Source organism: Clupea harengus, chromosome 20, assembly GCF_900700415.2.
Source record: "Clupea harengus chromosome 20, Ch_v2.0.2, whole genome shotgun sequence".
In the NCBI taxonomy this organism is placed as follows: domain Eukaryota; kingdom Metazoa; phylum Chordata; class Actinopteri; order Clupeiformes; family Clupeidae; genus Clupea; species Clupea harengus.
The window spans coordinates 10,719,682-10,740,660 of NC_045171.1; the positions used below are offsets into that span (position 1 = coordinate 10,719,682).

The 20,979-nt window shown below is 46.1% G+C and overlaps 1 protein-coding gene across 1 annotated transcript; it reads right to left on the reverse strand.

The window, feature by feature from the left end:
* Positions 1-7,611: 7,611 nt before the first annotated feature.
* LOC105903180 (proteinase-activated receptor 4-like) lies at positions 7,612-13,152 on the reverse strand. Its single transcript, XM_031587352.2, has 2 exons — positions 12,192-13,152; positions 7,612-9,397 (listed from the first exon to the last, which is right to left on the reverse strand). Exons 1-2 carry the CDS (start codon positions 12,283-12,285, stop codon positions 8,322-8,324), a joined length of 1,170 nt encoding a protein of 389 aa, XP_031443212.1. The 5' UTR covers positions 12,286-13,152; the 3' UTR covers positions 7,612-8,321.
* Between the last annotated feature and the right edge of the window lie 7,827 nt (positions 13,153-20,979).

Genomic DNA, 20,979 nt, shown 5'->3' on the forward strand with positions numbered 1-20,979 from the left:
AGTGACTTACAACAGCATATTGCATTGCCCAGGAACTGAACCCAGGTCAACAACTTGTTAGTCAACAACACAAACCACAGATCACGTAATGCAAGTTTACCCCACTCTGGAATCTACAGTATTGTGACAGGCAAACTAACAGATCAAAAAGGTTTGTTCTTGGTGTCATGATAACAGCTTGCTTTGAAATGTTTGTGGAATATGGGGAATTTAACGGGTGGATAAGATGTGCTAAAGATTTTTTTGTTGAGATTCAAAGCAAAGGAGATGTTATTTGTTATGTTATGTTATAGTGTATATGTGAATTTCCTAAACATTTATCAAGGCATCAACAAACAGGGCTGCAGGACGCCTCTAGTGGTACTCTCATGTATTACACTTCAAGTGGTAGTCTCATTTATTGTTGTTTCACTTACTATACAAGGAATGAAAAGTGTCTGCACACTGTCTTGTGCTATAGTATAGCACAGAAAATGTAGCATAGATCTGTCGTAAGGCATATAGCTGAATTTTATATTTACTGTATTTGTTTTGTATTACAATATGTACTGTTAGAGTGCAATGCAACACTAAACTATGCAAAAATAGAGGATACAGCAACACATAATATATGCATTTTGCAATGCTTCAAGTTGTTTGTATTTTTTAGTTCATTGTACATTGAGTAGTTTAATGAAAGAGAACATATGCTATAGTAATGGCAGTGTCAGTCACTTTTGGGGGGCTACGAAGTGCGAAGTGTTCGGGTGGTTGTAGTGCATTTTGCATGAAAGGTTAACTGATGTGCTCTGGTGTGTGTCTATAAAGCCAACTGTATGAAGAGTTTTGAGTGTGAAAATGAATGTAAAAAACTGTAAAAAACTTGTTTTCTATGAAGTTAAATATTGTGAGTGTCCTGTCAACATTATATATATAGCTTTACAGCAACGAAATTCAGTGACGTGAACAGAAATGTGCATAGTGTAAAATCAATATCTTTATTTGTTTTTGTTACAGCAGTATTATTACAAAACATTTGAGTGAAAACTCTAAAAACATAACCAGGCATTGGCATTTCCCATATCATCTTGAACACAGATGTCAAACAGCAAATTCCTCAGGCCTGTAGGCTTGTGTAGCTAAATGTCAATAAATCACTGAAGGGGGAACAGTGGTAGTTCTGCATTGAGAACCATGTGACCATTTCAACTGTCAGTTTCCCCATCAGCTGCATTCTCTGCCACATCTTCCTCAGGGTTGGTTTCTTCCTCTTTTACTGGCTGTGAGACAAACAAACGCACATTGTAATTTCAGATGTCATGCAACAGTTGAATACTATTACAATATGTGTGTGTGTGTGAGAGAGAGAGAGAGTGTGTGCGTGTGTGTGTGCGCGTGTGCGTGTGCGTTGTGTGTGTGTGTGTGTGTGCGTGTGTGTGTGCGCGTGTGCGTGTGGGTTGTGTGTGTGTGTGTGTGTGTGTGTGTGTGTGTGTGTGTGCGTGTGTGTGTGCGCGTGTGCATGTGCGTGTGCGTTGTGTGTGTGTGTGTGTGTGTGTGTGCGTGAGTAAATGTTCCATTCCATTCTCACACTATTATGTTGCATGTTGCTTCTACCTTGTTTCAGGGCCTTTCTCACCTTTCTATTCCTTGTTTTAAAAACATTTATTAAAATGTTACCACTGGACAATTAAAGGAAAATGAACAAGACATTTCAGTGTTCATCCAGACACGATCATCAGTTGTTAAGGTGGGACAAACACACACAAGCCTGGAGGTTCCGAGAAGTTCCAAAGGGTTCTCTCCAAGCGCAATACAACCCTATGTATCTGAAACCTATATGAACACATTAAGACAACATCCCTGTGTATCTGAAACCTATATGAACACATTAAGACAACATCCCTGTGTATCTGAAACCTATGAACCCATTAAGAAAATATCCCTGTGTATCTGACACCTATGAAGACATTAAGGCAACATCCCTGTTCATATGAAACCTATGAGACAACATCCCTGTGTATCTGAAACCTATGAACACATTAAGACAACATCTCTGTGTATCTGAAACATATGAACACATTAAGACAACATCCCTGTGTATCTGAAACCTATGAACACATTAAGACAACATCCCTGTGTATCTGAAACCTATGAACACATTAAGACAACATCCCTGTGTATCTGAAACCTATGAACACATTAAGACAACATCCCTGTGTATCTGAAACCTTTGCACACATTAAGACAACATCTCTGTGTATATTAAACCTATGAACACATTAAGTTAATAGTATAATGTATAATAGCATTTGGTCCACCCAGAGGTTTGGATTCCCAGACATCTCACAAGCAAGCTTGTATATGCGCTCAAGTGCAGTGACAATTGCAGAGACCTCTATAAGGGGAAACAAACAGCGGCTCAGTCGCTGCATGTCCCAACACATGAGCTATACGCCTCGGGACAGGTGTCGGGTCAGGCTACACACACCCACAACAAAATAAACTATGACGTGCTCAGCTGTGTTCATATCTCAGACAGGGAAGACAGGTAGTTTGAAAACGTCGTCAAGGAGACCATCCATGTCATCTTAGTGGAGCAGTCCTGAGGAGGGGGTCTGAGGAACCACCTCTTTATGGACAAGCCAGCGTGTTCCACCTCACAAGAGGGAGGAGGCGCACCACGGCGAGCTGTGGGGAACAACATCTTCTCTGGCTACTCATGCCATCTTTTCTGGCTACTCATGCCATCTTTTCTGGCTACTCATGCCATCTTTTCTGCCTACTCACGCCATCTTCTCTGGCAAGCACACTTCAGTGACATCACAAGTTGTCATGTGTCTTTGCCATCTCATGCCATGTGCTGATGATGTGACTTATTTTCTGTCACACCTTCACAACTGATGATGGTGTTTTGGATGAACACACCATGTTTTACCGTCTAGTATTTTTAATAAACGTTTTTAATTATTGTATTACCTGGATGTCTTAAAAATGAACTTACGTAGACATCTTACAACGCCTTGTTTACTCTGCCTTGCACCTTTCAATATTCCACTTCTGTGCCACAGCTGCTAACCATATCGGTCTTGCCAGTGTTCCAAACCACATTATAAAAACACCAGTGTTCCAAAATCTCACTTACTAACACCAGTGTTCCAAACCACACTTAATAACACCAGTCTTTGTTATTGCAATAAAGTACAGTATCGGTACCATCCATATTATACTATGTATATTTCATTTCATGCTGCATTGTTATTCTTGTTAATTCATATGATATCTGTATCTCTGGATTTGGTCTTCAATGTTGTCACTATGGATACTGTTATTTCAGCGGAGGTAGCCAGACTGTTGTATGCCTACCAGCTTCCTCTGCTTCCTGTCAGTTGACTGTGCCCTCTCCCTGGCCTCCCGTCCCTGTCTTCTTCCCTAGTCATATTCTGTGCCAACTTCACCCTACTAGCATAGAGGAGGCTGTCCACATGTCTTCTTCTTCAAAAGACTCCTTTTCATTGTTACTCTCTTCAGTCCTCAATCACAAGATGTCATTTCTTGATATAACAGTATCAGAAACTGTTTTTCAGATCAGAACTAAACGAATCAATTCTTTTTATTTGAGGATTAGCCACTACTATTAGCCACTGTACCATCTTGGAGGCTCTGTTTGTCTCTTACAGTGGTTTGCTCGGACATGTTAGGACAAGATATTTTGACAAGATATTTTGCCTGAAACCGGTATGTGTGTGTGGGTGTGTGTGTGTGTGTGCGTGTGTGTGTGTGTGTGTGTGTGTGTGTGTGTGTGTGTGTGCGTGTGTGTGTGTGTGTGTGTGTGTGTGTGTGTGTGTGTGTGCGTGTGTGTGTGTGTGTGTGCGTGTGTGTGTGTGTGTGTGTGTGCGTGTGTGTGAGTGTGTATGTGTGCGTATGCGTGTGTGTGTGTGTGTGTGTGTGTGTGAGAGTGTGTGTATGAGCAAGGCATTCATATTTGCATCCCTGTAATACATTAGTATGTGATACTAGTGTGTTTTACCGTGCTTTTAGAAGACGTTTCTGACAGAGGCTCGATAGTTTCATTCTCGGTCTTCTCAGTTTGCCGGGCTCTTCCGTAGGCCCTCACCAGCTGCCTGCCCAACCAAAGGGTTGTGGTCACCAGAGCCAGCAGAGTAATGATACTACTGACAACTACCACAGTAGGGATGTCTGTAGATGGAGGGAATATTTGCAAAAACACATGCAAATTATGAATACTGGAACATCTATTTAGAGCATGTGAATTCCATATGAGTGTACTCCAGAAGGCTTTTTCCCATCACTTAAGTAAACAAATCATTGAAAAGGGACACAACAGAACAAAACATTTTAAACAAATATCCACCCTACAAAGTAATTTCCTTATAAGGTCCTATTCCCCAATTAGACTGCACAAAGTGCTTTGTGTTCTCATCAGCTAAAGGGTTCAGGAATCTTGTTAGTCTTCTAAAGGGTGTATGCAGCTGTATACCTCAGTGGTGCTGTACTTTCAGCCCAGTCTCGTCTAAAGGGTGTATGCACCTGTACTTTCAGCCCAGTCTCGTCTAAAGGGTTTATGCACCTGTACTTTCAGCCCAGTCTCGTCTGAAGGGTTTATGCAGCTGTACTGACAGCACAGAGGCTCACAGATGAGCACCAGGAAAAGGGCTCTCCTACCATCATTCAGGACTTTTGTTGAATCTGAAGGGTCCATGGCGCCAGCAGGTTTGGAACACACAGTGGAAGAGCACAGTACCGTTACACACCTGTGGCAGAAGTTAGGAAAACAAATCATCATTCACAGGTGATAAGCTGATAACATACGCTATCATAATTAACCCTGTAAACAGCACTTTAGAATAAAGGATTTTCCACATCAATGTTGTATGCTGACATGTCCTGTTTGTTTAAGATTGTATCTCTACGCTGACTATTTCCATGGAAGACTCATTTTGTACGCCTACCTATCTCTCATGCATTGAAATACTATTCTGTTCTGACATGTCTATTATGCTTGTTTGTATGCCAGATTGAAAAGAGGAAGCAGGATGGTTTTCAGCTTGTGTGGTTGTAGTCTGCAAATTTCACTGAACTTTGTGTGAGCACTCTACTCAGTAGTTCACTCCTGCAGTGCGTGCACATGTCCACTAGATGTCAGGTTAGTCCAGCACAAGACTAAGCAAAGGTCAAGATGCCAAGTTAAAATTCCAAATTCTATCTTTGGTAAAGTATTCAGGCTTGTGATTAATCAAAATGATTCAAACTTTGAAAGAGACTTTCTATCTTTCCTGCATTGGACGAGTGTCTGTTTTGTTATTGTTACCATTGTGGAACCTCACGCTCAGTGCCAAGACGAGACTTGGAAGCTGCATCTAGTCTCTAGCTTATCTTCCTTTGTACAGCTTTGCTGAAGTGCATGTTGTTTTCACTGATCAATTTAAAAAAACAGAACAGGAAAAAGTACACTCACAGAATCCTAATTAGCACCCACTTGTCCAAGAAGAAATGCTACCAGATGGCTCTAGTCTCAGCCTAAGTGCATTAAGTGTCCATTTCAGATCTGATGTTCATTAGGAGAAGGAGAAGCTCCTCCAACCACACTTTTATGGAAGACATGAGTGCTCAACATGCTCACACTAACAAACCCACATGAGATATTACCACCAACGTATTATCTCCAACACAACCGCACTCACAAAGACTTCCAGGAATCTAGCCGATGCCAAGAGAGACGTCGCTGACAGAATCTAGTCCAAAGTTTAATATATGGGATTCATGACAGAATGAGAGTCTGTTTTGTTCTTGTTACCATTGTTACCAATGACAGACCCTTAGTTCAAGAATACCATCTCTTTGTTTACGATATTAGATTTTCCCAGATATGGTGGTGGAGGGAACAGCATATTTATGTAAATATATACATCTTATATGCAACACAATTCCCCTTTGTGGAATAGCTGTGTCTTCCAAAAAAATAGATCATTAGCATTAGCTATAAGCTATTTGTGGTATACAGACTCACCCTATGACTGGAACATATTTCCATTTTATTTTTCCAACAATATTTTTTCTGTTGCACCACCCAAATAAACAGGAATTTGAAATGAATAACTCACCCAGAGGCAGAGGCGGGAGATATTCCTGGCTTCGGCTTACTCAACTGACATCTAGTCTTGCCAGGAGTGTCACTCAACCTCGCCCCCCCCCCCCCCCCAGCTGCTGTGTCATGATGTTCCTTATCTTCTCACACATGGAGTTGAAAAGGCGGTTGTATAAGTTGCATGGAAGTGCTTGATTAAACTCTCGCAGTGGGTGTTTTTTTTTTCAGCTCCAAACAAGCACAAACTGCGAGCACCTAAATTAAATTAATTTGTTTTGTTCATTTGATCTCATTACTTTTTATAAGCTCTTCTTCTTTCATAACCTCTTTTTCTTTTATAAGCTATTCTATGCTCATAATTATTCTCGGACCCTGAGATCTGGCCTAGGCCTACTTATTACAGACCATTTTTATTTTGATTAAACTGTTTGTTTAGTTGCTTGTTTTTTTGTGTACCTTGACCCTGATTAACTTTGAATGTGCGGTGTGGAAAATAACCTGTGAGGATGCATTTTCACTTTGACAACTCATCACCCTTCTTTTCCCTTTCTCCATGTATGTTTTTGCTCTTGGCAGTGGTGTAAGGAACATTATCTGAACTTCTGTGCCATGCTGGTGCGTGGTCGTGGTTTCCCGGCCGTAATCTACCTAACTGATGCAGATCAGCAATGTACTGTGAAGGTCACGGTGGTGAAAAACAGACATGAAACAAATGATTAGCCTCTCACAAATCAAGCAATAGTATTGAGAGCAGCCGCTCGTTAAACTGCCTGCCAGAGACTTGGAGCGATCTAGTCCCCTACCCTACACATTGATATGATTGATTGATTGATCAAATATGATTGGTCAACATGGTGTGGAAATTGTTTAGACTTGTGAGAGACTATAGCCTTGAGACAAAGGCATAAACTCTGCAGGCAAAAGCAAAAGAAAATGTTTTTTGATTCTGATCAATTGGTGAATGACCTGAAAGCAAAAGGTCATGACCACTTCTGTAAACGAACAAGCCACTCGAAATAAACACTGTGTGCTTAGCAAGACTTGTAATCCACTGGATTGTCGTGGTGGAAAAAAAAGGGCACGGTAAATCTGTTCTGCTAATACGCAATCCAGGTATAGCAAGTTTGTCAAACTGTAAATTAGATCAATTGTATTCTTCATGAGAACATTTTTTGTCATTCCTTTAGATTTCACTAAATGGCGGCATTACACATTGCTGTAGCAAGATAAAAACAAGAACACTGTCTATGTACTGTATATTGTGAGAGTAAATTAATTTGCCGTTGTTCTGTCTTCTCATTGCGTGATCCTCAAAAATACTCCAACACTGAATAATATTGAAATATTGATACTGAAATATCTTTTTGCACTACAATTTGTTTCTCTTTTTCCTACCCTTTTTCTCCATTCTCCAGTATTTCATTTATTTATTCTCTAAGTTGAACGGACACTGAGCACAAAGAATTTCATTACTGATAAATGCTGTTTATGAGTAAATGATAATAAACTTGAACTTGAACTTGAACTTGAACTACAAACCACATGTGTTTTTATAGAATCTTCACATCTCTATACAGAGTCAGAGTTCTGGCCTGCAGGGCTCCACTTGCCCTGGGTCACAGCGTCGGCCGTAAGGAATGCCGCTGGTTGAACTGATAGTCACAGCTGTAGACCTCTGGGAAGGAATTATCACTCGGGAATTTTCAAGGGTCTAGATCTACAGAAGGTGTTCAGGACTGACAACATGACAATACAGATGTATGGTTTTCAAGGGAAGACTAGAAGTCTTTGATAGCATTCATATCGACATTTTAAGGACATTTTTGCTGCGTACGTTCTGTCAGTAAGACATGCAGAAATAAGCCAAATTACCTCCCATGTTTTATATGGTCTTTACAATCACACCAATGTGGACCTTTAATGCCACGACTTCACACGTTAACCGCATAACACAATAGATATAACAGATGTCTTTTCTTATAGCCATTCCGAGTGAAATGGAGATTATATTCTTATATCACTTCCGGTTCCGGTTTGCAGAGCTTTAGCAAGGAGGATAAATGCATGTTAACACCAAAAGGTAAATGGCGCTGTATTTTGTCTCCTGTCGACCTCTGGTTCTTCCATCTGGAGAGGGCAGTCACTGGGCAGCACTTGCAGTCACATATACACTACTTGCGAAGCTTGCAATGCCCCAGTAGCAGTTTCTAGTCACCCCGATCCCGCACCCCTGCAATCAGGCGATATTCCCCTTCAACGTGGTGGCCTCAGGAATAACTATCACCTGGCCCGAGGTGGACAGCAGCGTCACCTTGGACCGAGATGACCCAGAGGTCGAGCACGTGTCCTGCTTGCTGGAGGTGGCATGCAGCTTGGGCTTCCTGCAGAACAGCATCTGCTGCGCCTTCTCCCGGAAGTCCTCAGACACGTAGTAGAAGATGAAGGGGTCCAGGCAGCTGTTGAAGGTGCTGAGTGCCAACATTACCATGTAGGGGACGTAGAGGTTGTCCTCGCCCGCCTTATCCGCACTCACCATGTTGGAGTAGTGCGAGAGCAGTAGCACGTTGCTGGGCAACAGACACACCAGGAACACCACTATCGTCAGCACGGTGACACGCATGGCGTGGTTGTAGCGCCGGCCAGCCTTGACCAGCATGTGCAGGATGCAGCCGTAGCAGAACACCACCACCAGCAGTGGCAGCAGAAAGCAAATGGTGAACAGGCTTGCGAAGTAGGGCAGGAAGAAGCTGCCCTGTTTGTCCAGGGGCAGCACATCGTGGCAGGTGGTGATGTTGAGGTTTGTTGGTCTGTAGGTCTGTTGAGTGGCCAGCAGGGGCGCCATGGCAGCCAAGACCACCGCCCATGCTGCTATGCACATGTAGACGGAGAAGCGGTAGCTACGCAGTGCCCGCCCTCCAATCGGGTGCACCAGTGCCAGGTAGCGGTCGAAGGAGATCAGTGCCAGGCTCAGCACCGAGCCGTACGTGTTCCCGTAGAAGACGGCTATCACCAGGCGACACAGGGGCTCGCCCAGCATCCAGTTGTTGCCATGGAAGTGGTAGGCGATGCGGAAGGGCAGCACCACCAGCAGTAGCAGGTCACAGGTGGTCAGGTTGATGAGCAGGATGGTGGATGGCTGCTTCTTGGTGCGGAAGAGCAGCACCCACAGGGCCACCAGGTTGGAGGGGAGGCCCACCACGAAGGCCACGAGGTAGAGGATGGGCAGCAGCACCGTCGTGTCATTGGCCTGGATCTGGCCAATAGCAGCCGGGCTCAATCTGTGGCATTTGTCCATTCCCAAGCTGCGCAACCCTACAGCATAGGTAATCAGAAGAGATCAGCTTTATTGTCATTTTCATGTACACATGTTGTCATACAAACAGGGGAATGAAGAGAATGAAATGATGTTTTCAAGGACCACAGTGCAACACAGAACATTAAAAACCCACAATAAATACAATTCAAAAGTGCATTTGATTTAGGCCTTAACGATATCCAAAACACTGTACATATTTTGTATGTATATATATACACACTATACAAATTGTAGTAGAAAAACTCAAACACTTCCTACAACCCATAATCCTAATGTTACAACCTGGAGAGTGTGGATGCAGATCTCGCAGCCAGTTCCCTTGCGGTAATGCAAAGGCGCAGATTAAGCTGCGGTCGCAATGTTAGTAAATGAGGCCCTCAGTGGCAGTAGCAGCAGCAATTCAGACCAATAGTTGTGCAGGTGGGTGTGTTGAGTGGGGTATGGAACTATATGTGCAGTGAGGTAATCAAAGTGGACTGAGAGGAGAGCATGAACCAGATGACCTCTGTGATCATGTTAAAGTGTCTCCTGTCCTGCCATTATCCCGCTTGTTGGGCGTGTGTGCTAATGCATCCTTTGGAATATCCACAATCTGATTTGAGTTGTTGATTCTTTCCTGTAATGTTCATAATCTATAATTTGTGACTAATGAATGCAATCATTCACATTAATGGGAAGCAATGACCAAACTAGACCATTTCTCCAAGAAAGTGTCATTGCTCAGCAGAAGCAGAAATGCATGAATCAGACGTCGGAGTAAAAGCAGTGCACAGGAAAAAGTGACAGAATTTTGTTGAACAAACTATGCAAGAACCCACACGGGGGTCCAGGCACTGGGCTCTGTAAAGCGCCTTGAGGGAATTCTATTGTTTTGGCGCTATATAAATAAAATTTAATTGAAGTGAACATATATCGATAGAGACATCTCTATAGTGATAATTCCATTACCATAGTCACTCAACATCAGTCAGCATCTCCTCTGCAAGGACACATTTATCACATAAATGCAAAATCTTTGTGTCTCCAAAACACAAATGATTTTTGTAAATCAATATATTTTATGTAGGTATGAGAGCTATCTGTTGGTGTACTCTTGTACATTCTGTTATAAATGCACATATGGTTTGAAGACGATGAACACAGTATTATTACAGGGAAACTGTGCCAGGTAAACAGAGTTGGTAGTGAGCTAAAGCCATCTCCTTCGCTTTCTTAATGTTTCTATCATAGTATTATTGCTGCACACTTTTTGCAATAAGATGCTGCTTATATCCTAATCGTATTATATTCTAAGATTATCAGCCGCTACATGCTTTTGTGTTTACAGGAGTCATAGCTTTTTCCTCATCTCTATCATCCAAAATGAATAGCGTAGCCCAACAGAGCATATTCAGTTTGTCACTGCATACATTTAAAAGAAAGTGTTTTGTAGTTGCCTGTTTTCAATATTTTGCTGACTTATTGCCATGGCTTTCAATGGATTTATTGTCATTCCTGGGCCTCATTAGTTAGCTAGCTGTTGTACTTATAGTTATACTACCAAATATCAGCCAACATATTGGCATAGTCTCCACTACCATAGCTAACCATAAATATGTTCTTTGGCATGCTTGTAAATGATGGAGATTGACACCATGGACGGTACATGCCACTTTACTGAAGCATTCCAGTTCACACACAGCATATAGACCTCCTACGTACAATAGTACCAGCCAATCACAAGGGAACAAGATTAGACAACACAATTAGACAGTAACTGGTAGCTGTTTATGCTACATCCCCCCCGACTGCATACACATTTTCAACATGAAACAACATGAAACACAAGAACAGTAGCCCCTTACGAGTGTGACACTCAATGTCAATACTATTATGAACTCCTAAGTGTTTCACTTCAACTAGTCAGAGGTCCACTTGCAAAGGTTCACTTGCAGCCAGTAGGAGCTGAATACTTCTATAAGGCTGTGGTTCTGCTTGAGGGTTCCTTCCTGATTAACAGGGAGTTTTTTCTTGCCTCTGTCACTGTTGTGGTTGCTCTAAGGGGGTCCAGGCACTGGGCTCTGTGAAGCGGCTTGAGACAATTGTTTTGTTTTGGCACTTTATAAATCAAATTGAATTGAATTTTTTTTTCATGATTATTAAGTAAAGTGTTTACTCGTACTCTTACTTTGCTCATGACAGAACATTTGACAAAGGTTGGCCCATTGCACACTAAACAGCGTGAGTGCTGCTATATTTCCAGTTGTTCAGGCACAGCCACAATACAACATGGAGTGGTAAAGTACTGACTTAGGCAGCAGGTTCTGTTTTTGGCCGGGGGCATAGGGTCTCAGCTTCATTTACTCATAAAAAAACACACTCAGACTGTTAATGTATGTTTTGTTTTAATTAGATGTAGGCATTCATCAGCAGCATAAATACCCTGTCCCCCTCTCTGTTAGTATTGAGGGAGAGGAGAGACTATACTGCCAACACATGTTTTTCCAGTTTCCTGTGGAATGTTTTCCAGTACCTCTCCACAGTGCTCCTTAGCTCTCTCCCTACCTACTGTTCTGCTGAAAAGAAAACAGCCTTATTTGGAATGACTAGCTTTCTGATCTGTCAGAAGCATGTAAACAAAGACAGAGAGATAGACCAGGGCTTTTTCAGAAGCGTGGTGGAATGAGGATCTGATTTCGCATTGCACAAAAAACAATCACACAGAGAACGACTGGCACAAACAGCGAGTACAGTGAAACTGCTTGTACAGGGTTTGAAATGACAGTAAAAAGGCTGCTTAAGAAAACTTACATGGTTCACATGGGTCCGACTCGTTTGAAGAAGTGAATTGAAATTGAAGTGCGGCGAAGAAGAGTGAGAGTGAGAGTGAGTAACACTGAGCCATAACTTCTTCTTGTCACACAGCAGACTCTTGAGTAAGAGACAGGTGAGTCTATCCACTTCTCCCAGGAGCTTCGGTGTTTAAACTCCCGGTTTGAGTTCTCTCTCTCTCTCTTTCTCTCTCTTCCTCTCTCTCTCCTTCTCTTGCTCGCCCCTGTGATTCTTACCGTTGGAAACTCTGCTTGTCTGAGTTTCACTCTGAAGCCCACGCAGGTATTTCTGAGGTTCAAAATCAACAGTTAGGTTCAAAGGGCTCCTGCCTTTCCTTTCTGCTTCCGTCAGAGAATGTACACATCAGTCACAGTTTAGGGAGTATTTTTGTCTCTCTTGGCTTTCCTCCTTATCCATATCAAGTCCAAGAAACTCCCCTACTTGCTTTGTTTCACATAAACTTAACAATTGTGAGCTCTGATCTCTCTCTCTCACATGCACACTCACACACCCTCTCACTCACTCATCATCTCCCTTTATATAACTGTGGGTCTCTATTGTCTCACTCTGTGGTGGTGGTGGTGGTGGATGTGTGTGTGTGTGTGTGTGTGTGATCGAGTGAGTATGTGTCAGTCGATGTGGGAGTATACTTCTCACATTTCCCATCAGACTGTGATGTCACAGATGAAAGTCACAAGACAGCCAAATGTTTAACCAAACCGACGCCTAAAACAGGCTTGAAGGCTTAAACGTGTTGGAACTTCGTGGGACCGAAGAATGCTTCAGAGTAGTAAATATTGTGAAAAATATGATTAATCTGACTCCAAGAAATTATTAAATGACCTCCAGTATTACCAATCATAAGCTAATGGCACAGTATGTTACGAATGGTGGGTGTTGTGCAGAACTCAATCGCACGACTCAGCACAGGGGTAGATTCAGAAGAATAAACGTTTACTAGCAGGGTTCGGTACACAGGTAGGCAGTCCAAAAGTAGGCAAACAAATCCAAACAGGGAATAGGCAGGAGAACAGTTGTAGGGCAGGCAGAGGTCAGAAGCACGAGTAATCACTTGAACAAGGCGGAAGCGCTAAACGCTAGGAACACACGAGGAGCAGTGGAAAAACAAGGAACATACCATGAAACACAATCTTACGACGACACAACGAGGAACAAGAAAACAAGGACTATATATACACACAGGCAACAGATAACGAGGGACAGGTGAGAACAATCAAGGCGGGGCAGACAAGGACACAGGTGGACTAAACAAGGGGAATTAACAGGACACAGGTGAACCCAATGACACACACAACCCGGGAGATTGGGAACAGGTGAGGGGTGGAGACACGGACAACAACAAGAGGGCACATGGCACAGACAAACAAACACAGGGAAAGCACATGGCGGGAACAAGGAAGCACGAGGACTAGACACGGGAACAAACATGCGACCACACAAGGGAGACAAACACAGAAATTAGACATGGACAGAACACAGACCTTACAGTACCCCCCCTCTAAGGGCCGGATTCCAGACGGCCCTAAACACAAACAGATCAAATCCACCTAGGGTGGGTGGAGGGGGTCCAGAGCAAGGCAGGCGGGCAGACCGGACCAGACAGCCCAAAAACTCACAAACAGAACAAATCCACCTAGGGTGGGTGGAGGGGGTCCAGAGCAAGGCAGGCGGGCAGACCGGACCAGACAGCCCAAAAACACACAAACAAACAGATCAAATCCACCTAGGGTGGGTGGAGGGGGTCCAGAGCAAGGCAGGCGGGCAGGCCGGGCCAGACAGAAGGCTGGAAAGAAGGGTCTGGTGGCTGACCGGGTGGACGGCCAAGCAAGGGCAGAATGTCTGGTGGCTGGCCGTGTGGGTGGCCAAACCGGGGCAGAGTCTTTGGCGGCCGACCGGGTGGATGGCCAAACAGAGGCAGAGTCTTTGACGACCGACCGGGTGGATGACCAAACAGGGGCAGAGTCTTTGGCGACCGGCCGGGTGGGTGGCCAAACAGGGGCAGAGTCTTTGGCGACCGGCCAGGTGGGTGGCCAAACAGGGGCAGAGTCTTTGGCGACCGGCCAAACAGACCAACAATAAACACAACAACAACCCTAACAACAAATAGATGCCAGCGATATCGATTGGTGTTTGGGGTTGCAGGGCCAGTGGCTGGGGTAGACGTGGCACCTGGACTCGCTGGTTCATTAGGGCTGGCGGCACCGAACCCTGGGTCTGCTGCAGCTGGGACAGGGAACCCAGGAACACTGGAGACAGGGTCCGGAGCACCTGGGGCCGGCGCATGGACGCCTGGAACCGGCGCAAGGACACCTTGGACAGGAACGCCGGAGACGCTCGGGACCGGGACGCCTGAGGCGCTCGGGACAGGGGAGCCTGGGACGCTCGGGACCGGGGCGCCTGAGACGCTCGGGACAGGGGAGCCTGGGACGCTCGGGACAGGGGAGCCTGGGACGCTCGGGACAGGGGAGCCTGGGACGCTCGGGACAGGGGAGCCTGGGACGCTCGGGACAGGGGAGCCTGGGACAGGGGCGCCTGGGACGCTCGGGACAGGGGCGCCTGGGACGCTCGGGACAGGGGCGCCTGGGACGCTGGGGACAGGGGCGCCTGGGACGCTGGGGACAGGGGCGCCTGGGGCGCTCGGGACAGGGGCGCCTGGGGCGCTCGGGACAGGGGCGCTCGGGACTGGGGTGCTCGGGACAGGGGCGCTCGGGACGCTGGGGACAGGGGCACTCCGGCCAGGGGCGCTCGGGACAGGGGCACTCCGGCCAGGGGCGCTTGGAACAGCAGAGCCCTCAGCAGCGACGCCATCAGAAGGTGCTGCTGGACCGGTCTCGGCAGAGGGTGCTGCTGGGCCTGCATCGGAAACGGATGCTGGAGGATCTTGGTTGGCAGCTGTGGCAGCAGGGTCCGGGTCAGCTGCGGGGTGTGGGTCGGCAGCGGTGGCTGCGGGGTCCGGGTCGGCAGCACTGGCTGTAGGGTACGCACAAGCTGGGTGAGCGTCGGCTGGGTCTGCTGGGTCAGCGACGGCTGGGTCTGCAGGGTCAGCGACGGCCGGGTCTGCAGGGTCAGCGACGGCCGGGTCTGCAGGGTGAGCGACGGCTCGGTCTGCAGGGTGAGCGACGGCTCGGTCTGCAGGGAGAGCGGCGGCTTGATCTGCGGCGGCTGGTTCTGCTGTGGCGTAGACCTCAGTGGTGTCACCATCAGCAATTTCTTCAGAGACTGCTTCAGGGACAGCAGCGACAGAGGCCGCTTCGAGGTTGCTAGCAACAGAGGCTACGTCGGGGGCAGCAGTGGGTGCTTCGGGAGCGGTAGCGATGGAGGCTACGTCAGTGGCATCAGAGGCTGCTTCTGGGGTGGTAGCGACAGAGGCTACGTCGGGGGTGGTAGCGTCGGAGGCTGCTTCCGGGGCGGCAGCGTCAGAGGATGCTTCTGGGGTGGTAGCGACAGAGGCTACGTCGGGGGCGGCAGCGTCAGAGGCTGCTTCTGGGGTGGTAGCGACAGAGGCTACGTCGGGGGCGGCAGCGTCAGAGGCTGCTTCTGGGGTGGTAGCGACAGCGGCTACGTCGGAGGCGGCAGCGTCAGAGGCTGCTTCTGGGGCGGCAGCGTCAGAGGCTGCTTCGGGGGTGGTAACGACAGAGGCTACATCGGGGGCATCAGAGGTAGCTTCTGGGGTGGTAGCGACAGAGACTACGTCAGGAGCGGCAGCGTCAGAGGCTGCTTCGGGGGTGGCAGCATCAGAAGCTGCTTCGGGAGAGGCAGAGGCTGCTTTGGGAGTGGTAGCGACGGAGGCTACATCTGGGGCAGCAGAGACGACCTCGGAGGCGGCAGCGTCAGAGGCTGCTTCTGGGGCGGTAGCAACGGAGGCTACTTCAGGGGCGGCAGCGTCAGAGGCTGCTTCTGGGGCGGCAGCGTCAGAGGCTGCTTCTGGGGAGGCAGAGGCTGCTTTGGGAGTGGTAGCGACGGAGGCTACATCTGGGGCAGCAGCGACGACCTCGGAGGCGGCAGCGTCAGAGGCTGCTTCTGGGGCGGTAGCAACGGAGGCTACTTCAGGGGCGGCAGCGTCAGAGGCTGCTTCTGGGGCGGCAGCGTCAGAGGCTGCTTCGGGGGAGGCAGAGGCTGCTTTGGGAGTGGTAGCGACGGAGGCTACATCTGGGGCAGCAGCGACGACCTCGGAGGCGGCAGCGTCAGAGGCTGCTTCGAGGGTGGCAGAGGCTGCATCGATGGCAGCAGAAGCTGCATCGAGCAAGGCAGCGCCCGAGGCTTCTTTGGGTGTGACAGAAAATCTTTCCAATGCTACAAAGGCAGCTTCGAGGGCGGCGGAGCTTGCTTCAAGGGTGGAAGCTCCAAAGGCTGCGTTGACGGCGTCAGAGACCGCTCTGATGGTGGCATTGGTAGAGGCTGCTTCGAGGTTGACAGCGTCAGAAGCTCTTCCTAGGGCGGCTGCGGCTGTCCTGAAGGCGGGAGGCAGGAGACGTGGAGTCGGAGCTGAAGCCAGAGCAGTATTGGTGAGTGAAGCTGAAACCCTGGAGCCGGAATCCAGGCGGCATGGAACCGGAGCTGGAGAGGGAGGTGCAGCGAGGGAATCCCAACGATCCAGGAGCTGCTCGAATTGTCCCAACAGCAGGTTCAGGAACTTCAGGGAACTTCTTCCTTGCTCCTCTATTTCCCTTGTCACGAGGCAGAGAGAGGAGGCTTGTTTGCTCAAACTGCATCTGAGCACTGAGTCTGAGTCCATCCTTGGTGTCTTCGTACTGTTACGAATGGTGGGTGTTGTGCAGAACTCAATCGCACGACTCAGCACAGGGGTAGATTCAGAAGAATAAACGTTTACTAGCAGGGTTCGGTACACAGGTAGGCAGTCCAAAAGTAGGCAAACAAATCCAAACAGGGAATAGGCAGGAGAACAGTTGTAGGGCAGGCAGAGGTCAGAAGCACGAGTAATCACTTGAACAAGGCGGAAGCGCTAAACGCTAGGAACACACGAGGAGCAGTGGCAAACCAAGGAACATACCATGAAACACAATCTTACGACGACACAACGAGGAACAAGAAAACAAGGACTATATATACACACAGGCAACAGATAACGAGGGACAGGTGAGAACAATCAAGGCGGGGCAGACAAGGACACAGGTGGACTAAACAAGGGGAATTAACAGGACACAGGTGAACCCAATGACACACACAACCCGGGAGATTGGGAACAGGTGAGGGGTGGAGACACGGACAACAACAAGAGGGCACATGGCACAGACAAACAAACACAGGGAAAGCACATGGCGGGAACAAGGAAGCACGAGGACTAGACACGGGAACAAACATGCGACCACACAAGGGAGACAAACTCAGAAATTAGACATGGACAGAACACAGACCTTACACAGTAATGTTCAATGGATGATTCATGAATGAACAGTTTACTACTACAATAAACGGTGTGAGACGTAACTTTCCTAGACCAATGAGGGAATAGGCGTCTTGAAGGTTTGGGTGGTTTAGTCTCTCTCTCTGCTTTGCTGAAAAAGTTACATTTTTAAAAACATTTTTCTTAGTACGACCATACTTAATCTGACTCCATTTTCTGTGTCTGACCACTCGTTTGGGAACCCAGTCTAAGCTCCTCGCTTTTGCTGTATATTTCTACCGGGGTTGTAGGCTGATCTCCAACTCAATGCACCTATCGTCTGTAGAATGAATTTCCTCCCTTACTCTTTAGTAACCGGATTCTTCTCCAAAAGGAATAGTGTCAATTTAAGGACCTTGCCAAGGCCGTACGATTCCATTTTGGCAATTCCACAGACATAATCTGTCATCTAGTTCTGGACTAACCCAGAGGTCCTACAGGGCTGTTAAAATGACTTTGCAGCTTGTTCGATCTCGTTGGCTCAGTGACAGAGCGTCAGACTGCTTGTCCACTCTATACTATATGTCCATTCGATCCAGTGCAGAGGCTGGTCAGGAATCCTATCCCTATATTATACCATTAACAGTTTATCTGCAGCATGTCTAGCCCAGTTGATTCTACCCAGGAACCTCAAAGTCTTACGTTTTTGGCCGCTTTAGGTCTGCAACTAAATCCTAGTCAGACTGAATAATCCTCAGTTAAGAATTTCAGAAGAGGTCATAGTGGGTCAGAATTACCAATTTATTATGTCAGGTACAAGGTACAACTAAAGGTTACACATTTAACAAGTCTTAAGTGAATAATATAAGTCTAAAACACCACATGAAACCTAAAACACTTAGAGAACATGAACGTACCTGGCTGCTTAGAAATGACTACTCACACGGTTGTGAGGGAGATCTGAAGACAGAATGCTCCAAGTTCTTTGACTGTCTTACCTTTAAGTACCCATTTTTGTCCTGCATCTGGTCTAATAATTACCCCAATAGATAAGAGGTTTCTCAAGATGAGAATCACACATTAACAACCAAAATGGAGGGAGTTCTCACCCAAATTTGGGGTGGACCCCCTCCAAAGAGAGATACCTTTGCACTCTCACAGAGACCAGAATGATCAGTATAGCGGCCATATGCCATGGTTGAATTGGTCTGTGCTTTGGTGCTTTTATTTTGGTATCTGGTGGGTGTGTATGCAAGTCACGTGGGTATTGGCATAGGAATTGGTGAATGAATATATGCACCTGGGCACCTGTGGTAGTATGGCGAGGGGGTGAGTAGGGAGAGCACAGTTTTTGTTGACCGCTCAATATGCTGAGTATTGGAACTTTGGATTTTATGGACTATTGGAACTTTGGATTTTATGGACTAACTAAAACGCTTATTGGATGAATTGCATGTATATTTATTATCGCCACCTTGCACAGAAGCACTTGCACTTTTCTATCTGCTGTCCTGTTCAAGAAAGATGTTTATCTGCCTATAAAATTAAACAGAAGAAATCGTAACCTCCAGAGCGGACATTGAAATTGTTGGTAGCGCGTCACTCAAGTGAATCTCCCTTACTTAGCCTCTCGGCGACATTCAGTTGTCGCCGCAATAATCAGGTCTCTGATATCCATGTTTTAATTAATATATACAGCTGTAGAACTGATACCATTTTCCCACTCAGATTGAGACCATTCAAATAAACCCAAACATGACAAAGAAATCATATTACAATGCAACATTTCACTTTAGCACTCTAGCACTCTGCCCCTAGTTTCACCCCGGCATGGACAAGCACAGAGAGAGAACCAGAGACATAGGTGTGGAGTCTCAGCAGGGAGTGGGAAGATCAACAATTGGGACAGTGCATCTCTGGAATGTTTGTTGGGGGAATCATAAATCAACACCTAGGCCCCACCAAATGAGCAGTTACCAGAGGAAGAATGCCATCTGTGATTTTCCATTCCTAGGATCCATTTCTGCCTTACAACGGTAAGCTTAAATGTTATGAGTATCCACCAAACGGAATGTGGTTGGTAAAAAGCAAATACAACTGTACATAATAACAATTGAATAAACAGCTTGGATGCCAATTAAAACAAATACACTTGAATGACAAAATAAACCTGATAAACCATGAATGCATCCAATGTAACGGAAATCAAACCCAACCTGAATGAGTGAATAATATAAAGAGATGAGATGGAGACGGGGGAGATAGCGAGAGAGAGAAAGATTGAGAGGGGGAGAAGGGGGGGTGGAGAGAGATAGAGATAGATAGAGAGAGAGAGAGAGAGAGAGAGAGAGAGAAAGCATTAGCCAAGAGTAAGAGAGTAAAAGCATAGAGATCTTAAAATGGTTGGTTAAATACTAAATACCATAATTTCAATACACCCACTAACCAATCCAATGGTATTTTTATGGCCATAAGACCTTTGGCTCAAGTAACCCTTTGGTTGGCTGTTTGCAGCTGAATAGTGCAGAGGTGTCCTGGTTGATGATTAATATTTGGAATTAAAGTTAAAACTCTATTCAAATAATACAACTATGGCAGGTATTTCAGATCACAATGAAACCACGATCAGACTGCTGCCAACATCACAACGACAAATGAAAGACTATGAATATACTACATTCATACACATCTGAATGGCCAGGGGCATTTTGGCCCGCCCATTACCAAGCAGGGCTAACGGGTGCTTGACGCGGTGTCAAGGTGGAAGGCGGGGTTAACGGAGACAGGTAAGAGGTTCAGTGCCAAAATAAGTTACCTAGTCAATATTAAATGGCCTACACGCTACCAAATGACCGTAACAGAGAATTAAAAGTGTTAGCTTGTTTAAGAGGGGGAGACTGAACAACACGATTGTAATACTTTGGACATTCTGACACGGTTGATGGGCATAAAATCTCGAGTTGCACTGCTACCAGGGTACAACACCAAGTCTGTTACAAAAAAAAAAGTCAACTTGCCCTGGATATGTTATATGACACGGTGCATGTCATGATCCTCACCACTGGTAGATCAAACCTCAATACATTTCTACAATGTATGTATAAAACACTGCTGGCCCAAATTAACACAATATGTATGGATGTTTACTTACCATCAAATTCAGATTGGATGATCATTAACGCTAATTTGTGCAAAAAATTATTATATGTTAGCCCACGCAGTCACTGCGGTCCCAGCCATGTTATGAATAACCTTAATGGATCTAATTTCAACATATTTCAGTATAAAACTCAGCTGTCTTAAATGAAGGTGACGGTTTTAAGGGAGGACTTCCCAGTAAACTCCAGCGAGTGATGAGTCTTGATCAGCATGACGATAAGACTCGTGCTCAGACGGGGACCG

Excerpts from the sequence above, each read along its gene's own strand:
- LOC105903180 (XM_031587352.2), bottom strand. The coding sequence starts at position 12,285 with ATGGCTCAGTGTTACTCACTCTCACTCTCACTCTTCTTCGCCGCACTT. Across the intron at positions 9,398-12,191 it reads GTCGGACCCATGTGAACCAT|GGTTGCGCAGCTTGGGAATG; the intron begins GTAAGTTTTCTT and ends CCTATGCTGTAG.